This window comes from Eulemur rufifrons, chromosome 30, assembly GCF_041146395.1.
Source record: "Eulemur rufifrons isolate Redbay chromosome 30, OSU_ERuf_1, whole genome shotgun sequence".
NCBI lineage: Eukaryota > Metazoa > Chordata > Mammalia > Primates > Lemuridae > Eulemur > Eulemur rufifrons.
The window spans coordinates 17,147,075-17,172,295 of NC_091012.1; the positions used below are offsets into that span (position 1 = coordinate 17,147,075).

Consider the following 25,221-nt stretch of genomic DNA (forward strand, 5'->3'; position numbering starts at 1 on the left):
GACACAACCTATAAACTGTTATACAATTGCATGCCTGGACATATCTTATTTTTTTCCAAAAAAAAAAACAAAACTGAACACCTAGTGTCAGTGCTCAAAGTTCTGCCCACTAAGAGGAAAAATATTCACCACTGTCCTTCAGGGATGCCCCAGAGAGCCGCTATAGTCCTAAGCTATCTCCTTTTGGATAGTGCCTGCATACATTGCAGAACTATCTTAAAGAAGACGTGAGTCTTCTTTTCTTCTTTTAACTGATCATAGGCAACTACCCATGAGCCAGAGAGGCATAAGAAGACAGAGACAAGGCAGTATAGCAGAAGTGGGGACTATGAGTATTTGAACCACTTCTTCATGTAACTTATTTGTGTCTTCAGGGCATAATGAGGCCAAATCATGTATATACTACTTCCATTTGAGAATAGAATGTTGCTGTGCATACCAAACTTCATGGCTTATGGGTAAGGTTAGATCCCGCTCATAATGGGTGGTTCAGGTTTCATGAAATCTTGGTGGCACATGGTAAAGCATTCAGTCTCCACTAATGCCCAGTAGCAGGCCAAGAGCTTCTTCTAGAAGAGGAGTAATTATGTGTGGAACATTGTAGAGATTATTTTAATAAAATCCTAAAGGCTTTAGCTGTTCTTTACCTATGGGGGCCTGTAAAAGTTGTGAAAAGTATCTTTAATTGTCACTGATAGTTTAAAAACTATAGGACGTAATGGAAAATACTACCCAAGTGATAAAGCAGTTTGCATGGCAGCCTGGATATTTTGCAGAGCCTTCTCATCTGAACCACCCCCCCCACAAAACTAGAAGTATTTTCAGTCACTTGGTAAATCAGCTGGTGTTACACACCCAAATAAAGTGTATATGGTGTCAAAAATCCAAAGTGGCACTCTAGCTGTTGTGCCTCATTTCTGATTGTAGGATTGCCCAGATGCAACCAATTATTCCTCATCTCAGAAGGCCTTTTGTGCACTGGCCCCATGGAAATATCAATTAGATATAAGGTCCCTGATTTTTAGTGAGATTTATCCTCAACCTCCTGTTACATGAATATCTTAACACTAAGGCTAGGGTAGTTCTATTTCTTTCACACTAGGCACAATGAGAATAATGTCATCAGGGTAATGGTCCAGTGTGATATCTATGTGGAAGGGAATTATGATCAAGAACTCTGTGAACTAAATTATGACATAGGGCTTGAGCATTGATATATTCCTTAGGTAGGATAGTGAAAGTGTGTTGTTGCCCTTGTGAGACAAAAGTAAGCTCTTTCTGGTGGTTCTTATTGAACGATATTAAAATGAATACATTCGCAAGACATATAGCTGTATACCAGGTATAGGATATATGTTAGTTTGTTTTAGTAATAAAGCTGCACCTGATACAATAGTTGCAACTAGAGTCACCATTTGGGTAAGACTAGGTTAATCTACCACCATTCTTCAAATTCAACTGATTTCTGCATAGGCCAAATAAGACAGTTTAATAAAGATCTTCTGTATACAGCCTCACCTTTACTTTTAAAGTCCTTGATACCTTGGATAATGACACTAAAACCCTTCGATGCATCCAGAAATACCATATTGCCTTTGGTTCACTATTTCTTTAAGTATAGGTAGTTCTAGTGTTATCCACGTGGACTTTCCCACCATAGAAATCTGCATTCAACAGGTCACAGGACAAATGTAGGGATTCTGCCAAATGCTGTATCTGCTCCAATTAAGCATTCTGGAACTGGGGAAATAACCACAGGTTGGGTTCAGGGACACAATATCCCCACTCTGAAATGGTCCTTAGCTTAAACTCTATTAAGAACTTGGCCTCTATAAAAAGACTACAGTAATGTTTGGTATCCTAATACTATCATTAGTTCACGACTGTGCAGTAGTCCCTGAAAGATCTGCTTGTTTATTTTCTCCAATGCATAGTCATCCTGGCAAAATGAGGTAGACCCCTTTGGGGAAGCATGTAAAAAAATAACCACATAAGTTTTTGACAATGCACTGGGGTGTTTTCTTAAAGATAACTGGCCTCCGCATCAAAGGGATAGGGGTCTGTATACTGCTCCAGTCTGGAAAATGTTTGGGGGGCCATGACTCTATTTTTGATTTGAGTTAGACTTTTGTTTACTCAACCTAGCAATTTTCTTACACAAAGTAAGACTTTCTGAATTCCTGAAAGAGTCTCAACCTAGGTTCTTGTCATGACCATTGAAATACTATTGTAGATCTCTATCCACCAGTTCTCAGTCTCAGAAATCCATGATTCTGCAGGCCTAGTGCAGTTTGTGGGTGCCATGGAGAACACCCTACATTCTGCAACTCCTGCCATCCTGAGATCCAAATGGTGTCACCATTCCCCATCAGAATTCTAAGGCATTGAAGATAAAAACAGTTCTTTGGACAGTCCACGGGCAGGTTGACCATTTCAAACATCTCCTATTCTCCCCCTTTTTGCCTGAGATAGGGAACGAAGCATGATCTGCTTCCTATGGACCATGTTATGTGGTGAAAGGAAGGGGGTTGAGCAAAGGCAAATGAAAGGCCATAAAATTTCCTACCTTGCTGAATTTGGCTTTTTCTTGATTGGATTTTTGTTGCCTTTTATAGTTTTTTTGTCTAGTTTTCAGAGCATTTTCTCAGATCACAGTGGAATAAAAGTAATAATCAACCCTAATAGAAACTCTCATTCCTACTCAAAATCATGGAAGCTAAACAATCTTCTCCTGAACAATTATTCTATAAAGGAAGAAATCAAGATGGAAATCAAAAGTTTCTTTGAGCTGGAACACATTCTATTAAGTGAAGTATCCCAAGAATGGAAAAATAAGCACCACATGTACTCACCAGCAAACTGGTTTCCCTGAGTGCACATTTGGGAAGAATGCCAATTGGGTATCGGACAGAGATCGGGGCTGGGTGGAAGGGATGGGTGTATACCTACTTGATGAGTGCAATGCACACTGCCTGGGGAATGGACACGCTTGAAGTTCTGACTGGGGGGGATGGGGTGGGGGGGAGGGGAGGGGTGCACACCTACATGATGGGTGTGATGTGCACTGTCTAGGGAATGGACACAATTGAAGCTCAGACTCGGGGGGATGGGGAGGCATGGGCAATGTATATAGCCTGATCTTTTGTACCCCCATAATGAGCTGAAAAACAAACAAACAAAAAGTTTCTTTGAATTAAATGACAATGGAGATACAACTTATCAAAATCTATGGGACACAGCTAAAGCAGTCCTGAGAGGAAAATTCATATCCATAAATGCCTATACCAAAAAGACAGAAAACATGCAAATAGACAACCTACCGAATAGACTCAAAGAGCTGGAGAAAGAAGAACAGAACGATCCCAAACCCAGCAGAAGGCGAGAAATTACTAAGATCAAATCAGAATTAAATGAAAAGAACAACAAAAAAAAACATAAGGGAAATTGATAAAAAGTTCGTTCTTTGAAAAGATAAACAAAATAGACTCACCTCTGGCTAGACTAACCAAGAGCACAAAAGTAAAATCTCTAATAACCTCCATTAGGAACATGAAAGGAGAAATCACAACCTATGCCACAGTGATACACGATATCATCTATGAATTCTACAAGAATCTTTATGCACACAAACTGGAGAATGTGGAGGAAATGGACAAATTTTTAGAAACACATAGCCTTCCCAGGCTCAACTAGGAAGAAATAGAATTCCTGAATAGACAAATATCAAGAACTGAAATCGAAACAGCAATAAAAACCTTCCCAAAAAGAAAAGCCCTGGTCCAGATGGGTTCATACCCGAATTTTACCACACATACAAAGAAGAACTGGTGCCCATCCTACATAAACTATTCTCCAACATCGAGAAGGATGGAATTCTCCCCAACACGTTTTCCAAAGCCAACATAACATTGATACCAAAACCAGAAAAAGATGCAACAAAAAAAGAGAACTACAGACTAATTTCTCTTATGAATATAGATGCAAAAATTCTCAATAAAATCCTAGCAAATTGAATCCAAGTGCTAATCAAAAAAATAATCCATCATGACCAAGTGGGCTTCATCCCAGAGATGCAGGGGTGGTTCAACATACATAAATCTATAAATGTAATTCACCACATAAATAGAAGCAAAAATAAAAACCATATGATCCTCTCAATAGATGCAGAAAAATCATTTGACAAAATTCAACACCCTTTTATGATAAGAACGCTTAACAAAATAGGAGTAGATGGAACCTACCTAAAAAGGATACAAGCCATATATGACAGAGCTTCTTATAAGGTTGTTTTAGATACTCAGTAGATAGTCATTTTTTCTTTCTCTTTGCTTGAATGTTCCTGTGGGAAAATAAAGCCTGGAGCTAACTAGCCTACTGTCTTGACAGAGTCATTCTCAAAGTTCTTTATATTGTCATGATGATACAATACATGTTCCTAACAATCAGTGAGATGGAGCAGTGTGTACTTTACAAATTAATATCATTTTTGTCATTTTTGTGAAGAAAAAGAGAGTGCTGTCCATTAATATGCCTTACAAGCTTCTGGTTTTAGTTCACCTTTTTATCTTTTAAACATTTTTTTATTATTTGTATTCCATTCTTATCAGTCTGTTTGTGCATTCTTTTTTATATATAGTTTTATCTCTATATTCTGTACTTGAGTTAATTTTGCTAATTTGTGCTTACCTGGGCTTTTGTTTATAATTTGTAGTTTTTGAGATATCTAGATTTGCAAAGTGGTTATTAAAAAGTAGAAAACATAAAATAGAAGAATGGTGCTTTGGGATAATACACAAATGGTGTATTCCCTAGTGTCCTCTATTTAAGCATGAATAAATAATTATACATGCCATATTTATCACTCATTTATTTTTTTTGAGACCGATAGTATTCAATATTCAAAGTAAATTAGAAAACTATTCCATTTAACCTGGATTCCATCAAGATGGAAAGCTAAACTACCCTCCTCTTTTGCCTCAATATGTAGATAGAAAGATTTTAGTAATAACAAATACTATATGACATGTTAAGTCAATAATCATATAAATTAATGGAAATTTTATTAATCAGAACAGTTAATATTTACTAAGAAAATTCAATATGTTAGACACTATTCCAAAGATGATTTCACATGTATCATAATATATGAGTTCCAGGGTATAATACAAAGATTCATGGAATAAAGAAAAATTGAAACATTTATAATGATATTAGGCAATATTTATATCATCAAAAGTTCAAGTGTTTTGGCATATAACTAAATTAACAGAAAGAGAGTTAATATAACAGCTGTATTATTAAGGTTTAATAGTTATGTAGATAAGGAATGGACAGCATCTTGAACCAGAAATCAGATGATACACAATTATTTCAAATGCAAGAAAAAATTATTAAAAATGCCATTTTCTGGACTAAAAATTCCATTAACATCCTGAGAACAGAAATTCCACATGTCGTATTTTGTAGGCAACAGGAAATAACACTAGAAAATATCAGTTGTAGGGTAACCAGCAAGTAAGATCTAACCATATGCAAATTTCAATTAATATCCTCTTCTAAAATTTTTGAATTAAGTGGAAAAGCCAAACTGATAGTACTTTTTAAGTATCCAGGAAATGCTAATGTGGAAGTGTGATGCCTGAAGTAAACAGACCTGAACTCAAGTCACTCATTCTATCAGTTACAAGAGTATTGTTACAGAAAAATAGTCAGTATGTAAATATACACATATTTTTCACAAAAGTCAAGGACTGACACATCACAAATTTGTTCAAATCATAAGAAATGATTCAATATGAAAGAAAAGTAATCATTCATTACACATTTCATTATCCTTTGGAAAAGGAGGATGGGGTGATAGAGCAAATCAAGAAACTCAGAATTTTTCATAACATGCAGTTTTCTGCCACAAAATATCTTTGCATATTATTCCACCTGAGTGTACGTGGTGCATATTGTGCTTTACGAAATATTACATATTTTTATTTTATTCTTCACTTTTAACTTTTTTATTTTCTATTTTACCTAAAACATGCTGGACACATATATTTTTAAAATCCTTGCAATAAACACAGCAAAAGATAACTAAGAAATTACAAGGATTCCTATAATGCCCAACAATTTGAAACTACAATATGGCAGTACAGGTGCTAGCAGTGTTTAGACATTTTAAATATATGATTCTACACAAGTTAATAACAAGAGATGGCAAAATGTGCTACTTAATTAATGTAACTAATGGCAGAAGAATCTACTTTTGAGGCATTCATGGTTCTAATTAGCCTGTTAAAAATTGCTCTAATTTTTGCTACATAATTTTTAAAATGTTGATTATCCTTTTTTGGAACTGAGAAGCACCAAAGTCTCACTGTCACATAATATTGACCACAAGTCTCTAGCTACACAAGATAACTGGGTAATATACCCATAACAGCATTGAAGTTGATGAGATGATAAGGTCCACCCAGTACATTACCATAAAGAAATCCACCAGCAGCAGGATGATGCGGGTGGCTCTTTTCTCTGGGAAGATTCTTGGGGAGAGGCTAGTGCTCTGAGGGTATTGGGATCACCTCTGGTACCTGAAGAAGAGAGTCAACATGTACACAAGTTGAAAGCACCATAAATCCTACAAGAAAGGCATCCCTGTATATTGTCGGAGTGACATGCCCCTGATGATGTAGCTCATGGGAGAAAGCGAAGTATTTTCTGAGAATCATCAGATTGGTCTAGCTCACATAGAAAGATACCACAGTACAGATGAAAAGTTTACTACTGAAAGACAAATTGAGAAGGCATAAAAAGAAGAACACATTTAAAAAGGTATTTTGTGAATATGTTTATACCTAGCAAGCCAGGAGGTGCTGGGTCTGGCGGTTATGGCCAAGAGCACACTCAGGATACAGATGGAAAGACCCCTCAACACCCTTCTCGTGTTAAAAACGCCTTACTCTGAAGTCATTCTGAAAATGCAAGGACTCAAACAGTTCCAGAGATGTCACAAAATATCAATGAGGAATATCACTACGTGAACAGGGGCCAAGTGACTGGTTATGACATTGGTACTCGTAGGCCTGTGTGGAATAAGCCATATGAATACGTGCAAGAAAAAAAGCATTTGCTAAGATTACAATACCAGTTTGGTAAAAATGATTTTTAATTTCAACATTAAGTAGAAATGTTTATCAGATTCATAGTAAAGAAGAAACACATTTTGTACCTAAACAACAAAACAATAAAACTCACATTGATTTTTTATAAGGAAATTCATTAAAACTACTATCATTTTTATTTAATTCAGTTATCTTCAAGAAAGCCTGAGTAGCTCATACAAATTTTTATGTAATCAGCCTCTTTGCATTATTTTCTAAATTATATAATTATATTATAAACATAGTGCAAAGTCAAGCATAACAAAGCCTGTGTAAGTGTCCATTATCTCTGCCTCTACAGTGACTGGCCTCCTTGGAAACATTTACTAATATTCTACTTTGTTCAGTAAAAATTTAGCATATAAATTTACTCAATGGTGAATTTATGTAAATGGAAAAAGAATCATCAAATCTCACAATGGGAAGCCTAGATTTCTTATGTTTGTTACATCTCTTCTGAGTTTTAAACATTCTTACTTATTGCCTACCGCTTATTTCCTGTGTGGAGATATAATGGAGTCTTGCCAACAGATTTTACAAAATCATTGATTCTGACAGAAAGGAAACAGAATTTCATTAGCATTAAGATGACTTTTTTAAAAAGCTTTTCATAAGATGTGACAATATTCCTGAGTGAGTCTCCACTACCTGGTGTAACAAATTGTCACACACTTAGAATCTTAAAGCAACATGTATCTATTACATATCATTTCTGGAAGACAAAAGAAATAAGTGGATGTTATTAGCCTAAATTAAGGTGTCAGCAGGATGAGGTTTCGCTCCATGGGCTCTAGATGTGAATCTATTGTCTTGTTTATTTTTTCTCTCTGAGCTTCTAGAGGGAACCTGAAGTCCTTGGCTCTTGTCTACCTACCAATTGCAAAGACAGCAGTGGCTGGTCACATTGTTCTCACTTTGCCTCATTCTGAAGCTGAGTCTTTTGCCTCCTGGTTACGCTTTTAAAGATGCTGGTGATTACATTGGACCCTTCCAGATAACCCTGTGTAATCTCCTTATCTTAATGTCAGCTGATTAGCAACCTTAATTTAATCTGCAACCTTAATTCTCCTCTGTCACACAGGCTAACACAATTACAGAAGCCAGGGATTAGGATGTGGTCACCTTTGTTGTGTCATTATACTGCCAAAATTTCCTTTCAACCTCCAAATTTTTTTTGCTCTTTCCCAATTTACTTTCTATTCCAGATCATAATTACATAAGTTTTCTAAACTTACAAGGAAATCATTCACATCTTTGTCTCAAGATATATGGAGAATAATCCACGTAATTATTCACATTATGACATATGGAAAGTGTCATCAAAATAATCACATGGTGCTCCTTCCTAGAGGATTTGCTACATATGGCAAATTTTACTATTACCTTTTCAGGTCAGATCCTATGGATATAAACACTTTTTCCTATCCAGATTTTAGAAAACTCATTTATGTGAATCCAAATATTGGCTAACTCACACTTGCCTTTAGATTTATCTTCTGAGGTTAATGAATGTTTATGGTTAAAGGGAAATTACAGATCTGCCTGCTCAAAATATAAATTTGAAAGAAATGCAGAAATTTCCTTCTGCAGTTGTTTTTCTTGGCTCATATTTAGAAATTCATAGCTGAGGCAGAACATTGCTCTTGAATAGCCAGATATACATAAAATTGTAGGGAGAATTTTCATAGTTGATTAGTGCTTTCTACTCTTTCTACCAGAGCTGAATATATGAAAAGGATGCATTTATCAAAACAGCAAAAACCAACAATCTAATACTTCCTACAAATATATATCTGTACCCTCAGGACACTCAGGCATGTTTGACCCAGTGGTAGCACCAAGACAATATTGCCTTAAAGACATAGTGGTCTCCACTTTTTAAGAATAATATTCTAGTACCAATGAAATAATATTTGGAAATTGACCATTAATTTATGTATAATTAATTTATAACTATATGTCTGAACCATATTGTTAATATATACTACATATTGGAAGCCATGTAAAAGAAAGGTGAAATGATTTGACAAGTATACATAGATAAATAATTTATTATTTTCTTATGTGTTTTGAAGGGATTGTTGACCTGCTACCATAGGCAGTTTCTCTCTCCGAAGTTGAGTATGGCATAATTCACTGAACAAAGCAGAAGAGGATCCCTGGGCTCCATTATACTTGGGGAGACAGATGCTCACAGTAGACATCATTAGCAGGTCATGCCCATAGTATGATAGATATAATGTTCTCTTGGCCTCTTCTATGTATGGATGCATCTTCCCATATTCTGACTAGAATGACACAGCCCAGGACAAAATTCTACATCCCTTCATGATACACACTGTCAACACTTTAGGTATAGGATAACTGCACCTGACCCAATAAAGGTCATATATGACAAATACCACAATAAATGGAAAACATCTGTAAGCTTTATCTCTGGATTATAACTAGCATGCCCAGTTTCAGACTCTTATTCTACAAAGTACTATATATTCAAGCCAGAGAAATTAGAGAACAAAATGAAAGGAATCCAGATGGGAAAGGAAATACTTAATTTCTCCCTGTTTACAATTAAGATAATCTTATTTACAGAAAACCCTAAAGATGCCAGCAAAATACTGTTGGAAATAATAAATTCAGTAAACATATAGGATTCAAAATCAACATGAAAAGTTAGTAGCATTTATATATACTAACAATGAACTATCTGAAAAGGAAACCAAGAAAGCATTTCCATATACAATAACTACAAAACAATTCTTGAAAATAAATTTTACCCAAAGTGTGGACAATCTGTACATTCATGTAAGAACTTTAAGAAGTTAAAATAAGTGGAAAGATATCCCTTGGTCATGTATTTGCATTACTAATATTGTTAAAGTGTGTATACAACACAAAATGATCTACAGTTTCAATGCAATTCCTATCAAAATAACCATGACATCTTTCACAAAAATTTCTGAAAAATTCTAAGATCTGTAAGGTATCACAAAAGACCCTGCATGACCTAAGCAACTGAAAATAAGAACCAATCTTAAGCATCACATTATATGAATTTAAAATACATTGCAAAGGTATAATAACAACATAGTATAATACAGCCACAAATACTGACACATAGGCCAATGGAGAAAGTACAGACCTCCAAAATAAATCTATACATTTGCAGTTAACTGATTTTAGACAAAGGTGACAAGGACATATAATGGATCAAGGACAATATCTTCCCTAATTGGTGTTGGGATAATTAAATATCCACATGAGGAACAATGAAATGAGGCCCTCATTTAACCCCATATGTAAAAAATGAACTAAAATGCATTAAAGACTGAAATGTAAGATCTGAAACATTGAAACTACTGTGATAAAACACAGGAAAGCCCCATCACGTCAGTCTGAACAATGAGTTTTCGACTTAACATAAAAAACTCAGGCACGCACCGTTTGGGGAGTGGTAACACTTGAAGGTGCTGACTCGGGAAGGGGGGGTGGGGAAGGGAGGGATATATACCTACATGATGGGTGCAATGCGCACGACCTGGGGAACAGACAAGCCTGGAGCTCTGACTTGGGGGGAAAGGCGGTACAGGAGCAACGTATGTAACCTGCAATTCTGTATCCCCCATAACAAGATGAAATTAAAAAAAAAAAAAAACTCAGGCAATGCAAAAACAAACAAACAAACAAACAAAAAATCAAATATGATTATTTCAAATAAAAAGCTTCTGTACATCTCCAGACATAATGGAATGATGAAACAACAAACAGATGGGAAAAAAAGCCATTTAAAGTTATAAATCTGGTGGTTGAATGGGCAAAATATACAAGGAACTCAAACAAGTATACAACAAAAAACAAATAACTATTTAAAAGGGGCAATATTTCACAAAAAGCTACTGTAACTAAAAAACAAATTCAGTAAATTCATCTCCAGTTAAAAAAATCATTACCTCCACTCCACCATCACAGGAAACCCAAATGGGAGGTATTAATTTGCCAGACTTCAGACTATACTACAAGGCTGTGGTTATTAAAACTGCTTGGTATTGGCACAAGTGCAGGGACACAGACCAGTGGAACAGAACAGAAAATCCAGATATAAAACCATCCTCATGTAGCCATCTAAGCTTTGACAAAGCAGACAAAAACATACTTGTGGAAAAGAATCCTTATTCAATAAATGGTGCTGGGAAAACTGGATAGCCATATGTAGAAGACTGAAACAGGACCCATAGCTTTCACCTCTCACAAAAATCAAATCACGGTGGATAACAGACTTAAACATTAAGGGGCAAAACTATTAGAATTCTAGAAGAAAATGCAGGAAAGGCTCTTAGAGACATTGGCCTAGGCAAAGAATTTATGAACAAGACCCCTAAGGCAATCACAGCAACAACAAAAATAATTCAATGGGACCTGATTAAATTAAAAAGCTTCTGCACAGTCAAAGAAACAGTCAGGAGAATAAACAGACAACCTACAGAATGGGAAAAAATTTTTGCATACTACACATCAGATAAAGGACTGATAACAAGAATCTATTTAGAACTCAGGAAAATCAGTAATAAGAAATCAAACAACCCTATCAAAAAGTGGGCAAAGGACATGAATAGAAATTTTTCAAAAGAAGATATAAGAATGGCTAACAAACATATGAAAAAATGTTCAACATCTCTAATCATCAGGGAAATGCAAATGAAAACCACAATGAGATATCACTTAACTCCAATGAGAATGGCCTTTATCAAAAAGTCCCAAAACAATACATGTTGGCGTGGATGCGGAGAGACAGGAACACTCATACACTGCTGGTGGGACTGCAAACTAGTGCAACCCCTATGGAAAGCATTATGGAGATACCTTAAACAGATTCAAGTAGACCTACCATTCAATCCAGCAATCCCATTATTGGGCATCTACCCAGAAGAACAAAAGTCATTCTATAACAAAGACACGTGTACCAGAATGTTTATAGCAGCACAATTCACAATTGCAAAGATGTGGAAACAACCCAAATGCCCATCAATTCATGAGTGGATTAGTAAAATGTGGTATATGTATTCCATAGAATATTACTCAGCTATAAGAAATAATGGTGATATAGAATCACTTTTGTTCTCCTGGAGAGAGTTGGAACCCATTCTATTAAGTGAAGTATCTGAAGAATGGAAAAATAAGCACCACATTTACTCACCAGCAAGTTGGTTTCCCTGATCATCACCTAAGTTCGCATTTGGGAATAACACCAATTGGGTATCGGACTGAGGTGGGGGGTGGGGGAAGGGATGGATGTATACCTACATGATGAGTGCGTTGCGCACTGTCTGGGGAATGGACACGCTAGAATGTTCTGACTCAGGGGATGGGGGTGGGGGGATGGGATGAGGGTACAGCTATATGATGAGTGTGATGCACACTGTCTAGGGAATGGACACGCTTGAAGCTCTGACTCAGGGGGATGGGCGGGACATGGGCAGTATATATAACCTGAACTTATGTACCCCCATGATAAGTTGAAATAAAAATAAATTAATTAATAAAAATAATAAAAAAATAAAAGCAATGCCAAATTATTTGTCTTCATTCTTAAATTTAAACTTAGTCCTGAGTTTAAATGAATTTTTGGTAAACATTTTTCAGAAAGTTACTCAAACTCTTGCTATAACATTTCTTCTTTAGTTAAATGGAGTTGATGGTACCTTTATGATATGAGTACTTTGAGGATTAAATTATATATTTGTGTTTAATAAATAGTAGTATTCTTTTGTCTTACCTTAACTTCATCTTCAGGAGCAATATGTGAGAGAAATAACTTTAAAATCTTGGCAGCAATTATGAGTTGCACATGCAAATACTCAATTAATACAGACCAGCCCCATGGAGACATGTTTCAATTTAAAGTAGTTTGACTTAAATTAGTGTGAAATTACAGAGCTTCTAAATTAGAAATTTTAAAAAGCAAACCCTTCACTCATCTCTTATATCAAAATTAATCCTTTTAAAAGTTTCTCAGGTCACGTTTAATCAGCTGCCATCTGGGATACTTATAACGAAAGCAAGGTGTGATTCATATGTTCACGAAATTGCACTGTTAGGGTATCCTGGCTCCAGGGTTGATATTTCTGGTTGTGACTTTTTTTCTCTGTGTTCCTAGGGTACATTGTGTATAACCCTAATCATGGTACTTAGATTGTGATGTAATTATTTGTTTACACCCCTCATTCCATTTCTCATTCATAAACTTCTTTGGTTGAGGAAAAAAAAAAAAACCCATTACCATTTTTATATGCCAACAGTAAGTATTCTGAAAAGGAAATCAAAATTGTAATCCTATTTACTATAGCTACAAATAAAATAAAATACCTAGAAATAAACTTAACCAAGGAAAAGAAAGATCTCTACAATGAAAACTACAAAAAATTGAAAAATTGAAAATGACACAGAAAATGGAAAGATATACATGCTAATGGATTGAAAAATCAATACTGTTGAAAAGTAAATTCTATCCAAAACAATCTTAGAATCAATGCAATTTATGTCAAAATAAAAATAACATTCTTCACTGAGACAGAAAGAAATCCTAAAATTTATATGGAACACAAAGAGATCCAGGATATCCAAACCTTCCTGAGCAAAAAGGACAAAATTGGAGGAACCACAATACATTACCTGACTTCAGATTACACTACAGAGCTGGAGGAAAGAAAACAGCATGGCGCTGGCATAAAAACAAACACATTAACCAACCGAACAGAAAGGAGAGCCCAGAGAGAAATCCACGCATCTACAGTGAACTTATCTTCAACAAAGTTGCCAAGAACATAGAGCAGGGAAAGGACGGTCTCTTCAATAAAGACTGCTGGGAAAACTGGATGTCCATATGAAAAAGAATGAAAGTAGACCCTCATCACTCACCCAATAAAAAAATCACATCAAAATGGATTAAAAACTTAAATCTAAGACCTCATACTATGGGATTTCTAAGAAAACATGGGGAAATGCTTCAGGACATTGGTATTGGCTGGGGCTTCTTCAGTAATACACCCAAAGCACAGAAAACCAAGGCAACACTGGACAAATGGGATCATGTCAAGATAAAAAGCTTCTACACAGCAAAGAAGACAATCAACAGATTGAAGAGACAACCCATAGAATGAGAGTAAATGTTTACAAACTGCCCATCTGATGAGGGATTGATAAGTAGACTATGTAAGGAGCTCCAAAACTCAGTAGGATCAATCAAATAATGAAAATAATGCTCAACATCTCTAATTATCAGAGAAATGGAAATCAAATCTACATTGATATCACTTATCTCCAGTGAGAATGGACTTTATCAAAATGTCCCAAAACAATAAATGTTGGCGTTGATGTGGAGAGCTAGGAACACTCATACACTGCTGGTGGGAATGAAAACTAGTACAACCTCTGTGGAAAGCAATATGGAGATACCTCAAAGAGCTACAGGTAGAACTACCATTTGCTCCAGCAATCCCATTACTGGGCATCTACCCAAAGAACAAAATACATTCTATAAAAAAGACATCTGCACTTGAGTGTTTATAGCAGCACAATTCACAATTGCAAAGATGTGGAAACAACCTATGTGTCCCTAAATATATGTGTGGATTAATAAAATGTGGTATATGTATACCATGGAGTTGTCAGCCACAAAAAAAAAAAAAAAAAAAAAAAATGGTGATATAGTACTCTTGTATTGTCCTGGATAGAGCTGGAACCCAGTCTACTATGTGAAGGATCTCAAGAATGGAAAAACAAGCACCACATGTACTCACCATCAAATTGGATTTTACTGATCAACACTTCAATGCACATATAGGAATAACATTCATTGGGTGCTGGGCAGATGGGAGGGGGAGTAGGGGATGAGTATGTACACACCTAATGGGTGCGGTGCATACTCTCTGGGGGATGACCATGCTTGAAGTACTGACTCTCCTTGGACAAAGGCAATATATGTAACCTAGATATTTGTATCCCCATAATATGCTGAAATAAACAAAATTAAAAAATCAAATATATGGTCTGTTTGAACACACTGGATGAACTCTTGACTCTGAGGGGAGAGAGAATTCAAGAATAGGGTCCTTTTGGGGGGTGGATATTTTACCAGAATTTGTCCTGTTGCTTTTGGGGCTATGTGGGGGAGATATAAGAAAGCTGGTGTTGGTGGCACTGAAGGTTTGGGTATATGCAGTTACACCCAGACCAGCAAGTCTGGCCTAATTTTTCTGAACACTGCTCATCACACATAGGTGAACTGTCTTGGTACTTTATATAGTTAGCAACCACAAAGCACCTCTCCACTTCATACATTTCAGTGCTTTTTATTTTCCATAGAAAAATACATGAATGATGCCCACCAAATATAGAAAGACTTCTAATAGCCCTTGTGTAGCAACAGTTAACCACACTCTTCCACAAAAATACTAGGAATAAAATCAGAGCATCTAGTGCTTTGAGAGCTGAATTACATCAATAGTTGCTTGTTAAAAGATGCAAAAAATCATGATATTACTTTTGTTAACCCACTCTGACCAAAAAGTATATTTTAGAGGCTTTATTACAACTCTCAAAATATATATGTCCTTTTTTAGGGGCTCAATACCCTTCAGGGTAGCAACAGAGAAGGTGAAATATCTGGGAGTGTGCCTGGCTAGGGAGGTGAAGGACCTCTGTAGGGAGGGCAATGAAGCACCGGGGAAGGAAGTGGCAGAGCTTTGCAAATGGATGGGGGGCTGTGCTGTGCTCGTGGATCGGAGGAATCAACAGGCAATGTATATAGCCTGATCTTTTGTACCCCCATAATGAGCTGAAAAACAAACAAACAAAAAATAAATTAATTAAATTAAAAAAAAGAATCTATTTAGAATTCAGGAAAATCAGCAAGAAAAAATCAAACAACCCTATCAAAAAGTGGGCAAAGGACATGAATAGAAACTTCTCAAAAGAAGATGTAAGAATGGCTAACAAAGATATGAAAGAATGCTCAACATCCCTAATCATCAGGGAAATGCAAATCAAAACCACAATGAGATATCACTTAACCCCAGTGAGAATGGCCTTTATCAAAAAATCCCAAAACAACACATGTTGGCGTGGATGTGGAGAGACAGGAACACTCATACACTGCTGGTGGGACTGCAAACTAGTGCAACCCTTGTGGAAAGCATTATGGAGCTATCTTAAACAGATTCAAGTAGACCTACCATTTGATCCAGCAATCCCATTATTGGGCATATACCCAAAGAAAAAAGGTCATTCTATAACAAAGGCACATGTACCTGAATGTTTATAGCAGCACAATTCACAATTCACAATTGCAAAGATGTGGAAACAACCCAAATGCCCATCAATACATGAATGGATTAGTAAACTGTGGTATATATATACCATGGAATATTACTCAACTATAAGAAATAACGAAGATACGACATCTCTATGGTTCTCCTGGAGAGAGTTGGAACCCATTCTATTAAGTGAAGTATCCCAAGAATGGAAAAACAAGCATCACATGTACTCACCAGAAAATTGGTTTCCCTGATCATCACCTAAATACACATCTGGGAACGATACCAATCGGATATCAGACTGAGGTTGGGGGTGGGGGGAGGGGATGGGTGTATGCCTACATAATGAGTGCATTGCGTACCCTTTGGGGAATGGTCACGCTTGAAGGTGCTGACTTAGGAAGGGGGGGAAGGGGAGGGATATATACCTACATGATGGGTGCAACGCACACTGTCTGGGGAAGGGACACGCCTAGAGCTTTGACTTGGGGGGAAAGGCGGTACATGGGCAACGTATGTAACCTGAAATTCTGTATCCCCCATAATAAGATGAAATAAAAAAAAATTAGAACAAAGAGAGCCTTAGTCTGAGCAAATGAATGCAAATCATCCAGACATATGGGTTTTCTCTCTTAGTGCAGTTTGAAATTGGTAAATAGAAGGAGGGTTTATGGGGAAGTATTATGATCTACTTACAGTGTATTCTTATTTATGATAGTTTGGGTGTGATTACTTTTTAAAGAAAGTAATTTATTTCAATATCCCTATTATTTATCCAATTAATATTTTCTGCAAATTATTTATCCAAGTAATCTTTAAACAAGCATCACGTATTTTCTAAGGCATTGAGGATTCAGTAGTGAAGAAATTTCTCAAAGCTATCATGGAACTTGCATTGGAGTGGGATAAGCAGACATTAAATGAACAAATAAATTTACATTAATTTCAGATTATAATGCACATGATGAAAGAAATAAAACAGGTAGTGTGAGAGAGACTGTCATGATAGAAGGTGGCAGATAACATTAAATAGGGTGTCCAGAGAAAGCCTTTCTCAAGTGTGTATTTGAGCAGAGACTTGGATGACAAGAAGGAGCTCAATATACAGAGTTCTAGGACTTAGCCTTGCCCTTTAACTTTCCTCAGTCTTTTCCACCTTTCAGGGATAGCAAGTTATAGTTAATTGTGTTAAAAAAAAAAAAAGGAAAAAAAAAACCTAGGAAAATTTTTTATAGTCTTAAGAATATTGTCCTGATCAGTTTTGAATAAAAATGAGGGAGAAGAGATTGTGATAACAACCACCAGCTACGATATCCACCAGACAGAAACAAGAAGTATTGTTAAAATCCTGCATGATCACAAAATTCTCATTCTCAATGATAGCCTTTCCTACACTCACCTTGCTGAAAGGTACCACATCCCTGAAACAGGTCAGAGCTACACATTAGCAGCTGATGTTGGGATACTGACTAGGAACATCAAAATAGTTGGTGAAGATTACCCAGGTTGGTCCGAGGACTCTTTTGGTGCACGCATCCTGGTTGGCTCTTTCACTGAAAATATGATAACATTTAAAGGAAGTGCAAGAATAAGTAATGTGGAGTTTTATCACAGTGGTCAAGAAGGCTTCAGGGATAGCACAGATCCAAGATACGCTGTAACGTTTATTAACCTAGGGCAGATTCAAGAACATGGAGCATCTTATATTCGAGGCTGTGCCTTTCACTATAGCTTCTCCCCAGCAATTGGTGTGTTTGGGACAAATGGATTGGACATAGATGACAACATCATTTACTTTACAGTGGGGGAAGGCATGAGAATATGGGGGGATGCAAACCGGGTCTGAGGAAATTCGGTTGCACTTTCAGTTGGCCAGGAACCTATCAGAACAGAAAAGATTTAAGTTCAACTCTCTGGCATGCAGCAATTGAGGTTGTGAGAACAAATTTATAATTATGCAAAATTATAATTTATAATCATACTTTCTGTAGAAATTGCAAATGTCAAAATATTATTGAAAGCGGGGTCTTCTCTGGTTCCATGCAAAGTGTAGGATTGTTTTTTCTATATGTGTGAAGAGTGATGTTGGTGGTTTGCTGGGGATTGCATTGGGTCTGTGGATCACTTTGGGTAGTGTAGACATTTTAGCAGGGTTGATTCTTCCAATCCATGAGCGTGGTATGGTTTTCCACCTATTTGCATGCTCTGTGGTTTCCTTCCTCAGTGTTTCGTAGTTCTTCCTGTGGAGGTCCTTTGCCTCCTTGGTTGGGTATATTCCTGGGTATTTTGTTTTCTTTGTTGCTATTTTGAAGGGTATTGAGTACTTGATTTGGTTCTCTGTTTGGCTGTTGTTGGCATATATGAATGGTATTTTTTCCTTGGATAGATATTGCTGAAATTTAAGAAAAAAAAGAGCTAAATAAAGGAGTGAATGAACTTTTAAAAAGATATGAGCTCCAGTAATAATTTTTTTTTCTTTGTGTTGCCATCTAATAGTTCTTTTATTTCCTTTTTTCTCTAACATTATTTATCACTTTCAAGTTCTGGTTCAGGGTCTCTACTGCTAATCGACTGAGTGCTTTGCACATGTTACTACCTAACTCTGGATTCAGTCTCCACCCTCATATGAAAAATTAGAATGATAGACAAATCTCTAAATCCCTTTCCCATCTAAAATTATTACGATTCTATGTGCAAGCTTATTTACACTTCTCCCATATTGCTAATTGGAACCTTCTTGTTTCCATGAAGTTTCTTCAATTACTATGGCTGTTTGTTTAGATGTAAAGTGCAATTACAAGCAAGAAAATAGAAAGTACAGAGGAAAGACTTGGAGAGAAACTAATCAGCTTCCTTTTGTTTTTATTTACCTATACCATAGGATCAAAAAGGAATTAAATATGGTTCTCTTTGAAAGATGGGATAAGGGTTGAGTTTTTGTGTAACTATTATTATTTTAAGATAAAATATGAAAGTTGAAGTTTAGTATATATTGATGAGGTAAAAATGTTCTCTTGTCATATATTTATAGATATTAAAGTGTAATCAAATGTCAATTCCAAATCTTTAAAGTTATGTATAGCCTTTGAAAGAAAAAGGTACTTAATTTACATTTCTGATTTCCATTAGACTGTTTTTTATCATAATCTTTTAAAATAAGGGTGTTTAATATGAAAAAAATATGTGTCCTTTTTTACAGTTACATACAAATAAATTATGAAACTATTTTAGCTGAATTATTCTCTATAATCAACAACCAGATTTAGAGTAATGTGAGAAATTGTTAGTGTCTTAGTGCATTATACTTTGAATACTCTGATATTGACTTAGACTTGATTTTTAATTAATGTTTTTCAAATTTACTATATATGTAAGTTACTATGTATCAAAACTTTATTGTTTTCTAAGTTATATGTTTTGAAGAAATATTTCTCCACATTTATTATAGTTTTGCAGGGTTTCTATATAATAAAAATTTTCTGATGTTGAATAATCTTTGAGGAAATATTGAAAGATACCTTTTCAGTGTATATTCTCCCATGTCCAATGAGACCTGTGATATAAGTAAAAGTATTTTTACAACTCTACTTCTGTATTTCTTTTAATATAATTGTTCTCATGCATTTTAATGCTTATACTTTGAGAAATCAGTTTCCATAATCATTACATTTACCCACTTTTATCTAGTATGATTTCTTTGATATTGTTTAAGAGGTGACCAGTTATAAATGAGTTTGCCACATTTTTCACATTTTTAGGATTTTTGCCTGGTATGAATTCTTTTATGTAGAGTAAGGTGTATGTACCAGGTAAAGGCTTTACTACAGTCTTCTCCTTTGTATTGTTTCTCTCCAGTACGAATTCTCCTATGTCTATTAAGGTTTGAGCACCAGTTAAAAGCTTAGCCACATTCTTCATATTTGTAGGGTTTCTCCCCAGCATGGATTCTCTTATGTCTAGTATGGACTGAGCACTGGCAAAAGGCTTTGCCACATTCTTCACATTTGTATGGTTTCTTTCCAGTATGAATTCCTTTATGTTGAGCAAGGTGTGAGAACCGGGTAAAGTCCGGCCCACATTCTTCACATTTGTAGGGTTTCTCTAAAGTATGACTTCTCTTATGTATAGAAAGGTTTGAACTGTGGTTAAAGTTTTGCCACATTCGTTACATTTGAAATTTATCTCTACAATATGTCTTACCTTATGTCTATTTAGATTTTAAGATTTACAAAAGACTGTCATATATTTGTTACATGGAAAAATTTTCCTATGGGTAGTTGACAAACATTGGGTAAGTCCATCATAACATATTTTTGCCTCTTACACTCACTCACACTTTCCCTGTCTTTCCTTAAGTATAATGGTTGAAGGCCACATCTTCCATATATTCTCATTATTAGTTTTTGCGATGAATCTTTTATGGCCTGCTCTGGGAAAAGGTCTTGGGTGTAATGGGAAGGCAGTTTTGAAAGAAATGAAAATAACAAATTATGTCACTGACTAGACTGAGTTGAATATACTTCACAAATTGAATATATAAAATTATACCAACCAGTCTAGCAAGAAAGTACAGTAGAATACGACAGGTCTTACTTTCATTATAGATGTATAAACTTAAAAATATACTTATAGAAAAGACTTTCTGAGAACTGATAATTGGTTAATAGTTTATAGCACCCCAGATAAGCACACCGCCAAGAACCTCATAGAAGTGCAATGAAACTTTGTTACGTTTCCCCACCAAAGCTCTTACTCCTCCCTGATACAGCATAATGTCTGTTTCAAAATCTCATCTCCTGGATTCTCTTTCAAAAGGGAATCAATCTATTGGCACATATGTCCAAACATCTTCTTCTTGGGGTCTTTGCAAAGACTGGTTTCTATCTTCTATGACAAATATGTAACTCCCTGGGAAAGATATGTGCATGTCAAAAATAAAATCCTGTAGTATTAAAATGATGGTACGTAAAACAATTTAATTATGTATGAAATTTAAAAGAAAAATCATAAAATAATCATTTCCATCTGTTAATAGATATACAATATAAAATATATAATTATTGACATTAGTGACATAAAGTTATGGGCAGATGTAAAGAGAAAGAATTTTGGTATTCAACTGAAGTTAAGTTGTTACCAGTTTAACATATGCTGTATCTTCAAAACTTATAGGTTATTCTCAGATTAAACATAAAGAAAATATTTATACAGATACATGAAAGAAAGTGAAAAAATAACCAAAGCATATCATTAAAAAGCAATGGGACACAAAGCAGGACAAAAGGAGAGGGAAAGAAAGACAAAATAGTGATAATAGTTAAATAAAACAATTAATCCTAGGGAAATAGTAAGTCCTTCCCTTTGTGAACATTATGTAAATATTTATGCACTAGCATTCCCAGCCAAGACAAAATTGAATACAGGGATTAAAAACTATATTCTGTCTACAAGAGATGTATCTTTATATCTACTGAAAACAATAGACTACAGTTGGCAAGATACAAAAAGACATGCCAAGAAAATGTTAACCATATGAGAAAAATAGAGGTCAAAATTATCTTAGGCACATTACATTTTAAGTGAGAATGTTATATTTTATAAAATAAAATTCAAGTCAAAATTGTCACAAGAGACAACGAAGGACATTAAATAATAAAAGAGTCATTCACTGGGAACCTATGAAAATAATACATATATATTATATATAGTTTTTCTAATATCAAATTTCCCAAATATATAATGAAACCATTGACAGAATTTAAGAAATAGACAGCCATATACTAATAGTAGGATAGTTCCATATTTCTCTTTCAATTATAATAAAGTCAGTCAAATTATTAATAAGAAAAAAGAGAATATGAAAATAGTATAAAGCAATTAGACTTGACAGATGTTTAGAGAACACTCCACAGAGCAACAGTAGAATATGCAATCTTTTTTATATTTCAGCATATTATGGCAGTACAAAAGTTTAGGTTACATATATTGCCCTTGCCCCCCGCCCCCGAATCAGAGCTTCAACCGTGTCCATCCCCTAGACAGTGTGCATCGCACTCATTATGTATGTATACACCCATCCCCTCCTCCCCCACATTTGCCCGACACCCACTTAATGTTATTCCTACATGTGCCCTTAGGTGATGATCAGTGAAACCAATCTGATGGTGAGTACATGTGGTGCTTATTTTTCCATTCTTGGGATAGTTCACATAGTAGATTGGATATAGGCTCTATCCAGGAAAATACAAGAGGTGCTATACACCATTGTTTCTTATACCTGAGTAGTACTCCATGGTATACATATATGACATTTTATTAATCCTCTCATGGGTGGATGGGCACTTGGGTTGTTTCCACATCTTTGCAATTGTGAATTGTGCTGATATAAACATTCAAATGCAGGTGTCTTTGTTATAGAATGTCTTTTGTTCTTTTGGGTAGATGCCCAGTAATGGGATTGCTGGATGGAATGGTAGATCTTCTTTTATCTTTTTAAGTTATCTCCATAGTGTCTTCCACAGAGGTTTCACTAGTTTGCAGTCCCACCAGCAGTGTATGAGTGTTCCTATCTCTCTGCATCCACACCAACATTTATCTTTTTGGGACTTTTTGATAAAGGACATTCTCACTGGAGATAAGTGATATCTCAGTGTGGTTTTGATTTGCATTTCCCTGATGGTTTGAGATGTTGAGCATTTTTTCATATGCTTGTTGGCCATTGTTCTGTCTTCATTTGAAAAGATTCTGCTGATGTCCTTTGCCCACATTTTGATAGGGTTGTTTGATTTTTTTCTTGCTCATTTTCCTGAGTTGTAAATAGATTCTAGTTATCAGCCCTTTATCCGATGTGTAGGATGCAAAAATTTTCTCCCATTCTGCAGGTTGTCTGTTTGCTCTCATGAGAGTTCCTCAGGCTGTGCAGAAGCTTTTTAATTTGACTAGGTGTGATTTATTTTCATTGGTTGTGTAATTCCTTTTGGGGTCTTCTTCATAAATTCTTTGCCTACACCAATGACTATAAGAATTTTTACAATATTTTCTTCTAGAATTCTAATAGTTTCACACCTTAGGTTTAAGTCTGTTACTCACCATCAGTTGATTTTTGTGAGAGGTGAAAGGTGTGGGTCCTGTTTCAGTCTTCTACATGTGGCTATCCAGTTTTCACAGCACCATTTATTGAATAACGATTCTTTTCCCCAGTGTATGTTTTTGTCTGCTTTGTCAAAGTTTAGATGGCTATATGAGGATGGTTTTATATCTGGATTGTCAGTTCTGTTCCCCTGGTCTATGTCCCTGTTCTTGTGCCAACACCAAGCTGATTTAATAACCACAGTCTTGTAGTATAGTTTGAATTCTGGTAAATTAATACCTCCCATTTTTTTCTTATTGCCTAAAATTGCTTTTGCTAAATGGGGTCTTCTCTGGTTCCATAAGGAGTGTAAAATTATTTTTATATATATGTGAAAAATGATGTTGGCAACTTAATAGGGATTACATTCAATCTGTAGATTCCTTTGGGTAGTATAGACATTTAAAAAATGTTGATTGTTCTGATCCATGAGCATAGTATGGTTTTCCACCTGTTTACGTGCTCTGCTATGTCTTTCCTCAGTGTTTCATAGTTCTCCCTGTAGAAGTCTTCTACCTCCTTAGTTAAATATATTCCTAGGTACTTTATTTTCTTTGTTGCTATTGTGAAGGTTATTGAGTCTTTGATTTGTTTCTCAGTTTGACTGTTATTGGCATATATGAGTGCCTCTGATTTGTGTGTATAGATTTTGTATCCTGAGACTTTACTGAATTCATTTATCAATTCCAGGAGTCTTTTTGTTGAGTCCTTGGAGTTTTCTAGATATAATATCATATCCTCAGCAAAGAGTGAGAGTTTGTTCTCTTCTGTCCCCATTTGGACACCCTTGGTTCTGTTCTCTGTCCTGATTGCTCTGACAAGGACTTCCAGCACTATGGTGGATAGCACTGGGGACTGTGGGCAACCTTGTCTGGTTCCAGTTCTAAGTAGGAATGCTTTCAATTTTTCCCTATTCAATATAATGCCAGCTGTGTGTTTGTCATATATGGTCTGCATCATTTTTAGGTAGGCCCCATCTATGCCTATTTTGTTAAGCGTTCCTATCATAAAAGGGTGTTGAATTTTACCCAGTGCTTTTTCTGCATCTATTGAGAGGATAATATGGTCTCTGTTTTTGCTTCTATGTATGTGGTGAATTACATTTCTGCATCTACCCAAAAGAACAACAGACATGCCATAAAAAAGACATCTGCACTCGAATGTTTATAGCAGCACAATTCACAATTGCAAAGTTGTGGGAACATCTCAAGTGACCATCAATACATTAGTGGATTAATAAAATGTTGTATATGTATACCATGGAGTACTACTCGGCCACAAAAATCAGTGGCTATATAGCACCTCTTGTATTTTCCTGGAAAGAGCTGGAACCCATTTTACTAAGTGAAGTATCCCAAGAATGGAAAAATAAGCACCACATGTCCTCACCATCAAATTGGTTTCACTGATCATCACCTAAGAGCACATTTGGGAATAACACTAATTGGGTGTCAGGCAGATGTGGGGGGAGGGGAGGGGATGGGTGTATACCTACATAATGAGTGCAATGGGCACCATCTAGGGGATGGACATGCTTGAGGCTCTGATTCTGGGTGAGGGGACAAGGGCAATATATGTAACCTAAACTTTTGTACCCCCATAATATGCTGAAATAAAAAAAAATAAAAAT

At 35.7% G+C, this 25,221-nt stretch overlaps 1 protein-coding gene across 1 annotated transcript in view; it reads right to left on the reverse strand.

Annotated features, from left to right (window-relative positions):
- The window catches only part of LOC138378802 (zinc finger protein 91-like), a 333,199-nt gene that overhangs the window by 52,304 nt on the left and 255,674 nt on the right, over positions 1-25,221 (reverse strand). The window contains exon 3 of the mRNA XM_069464147.1: positions 20,437-20,584. Within this exon, the coding sequence (XP_069320248.1) occupies positions 20,437-20,584 (148 nt within the window). The remainder of the gene's footprint in view (positions 1-20,436; positions 20,585-25,221) is intronic.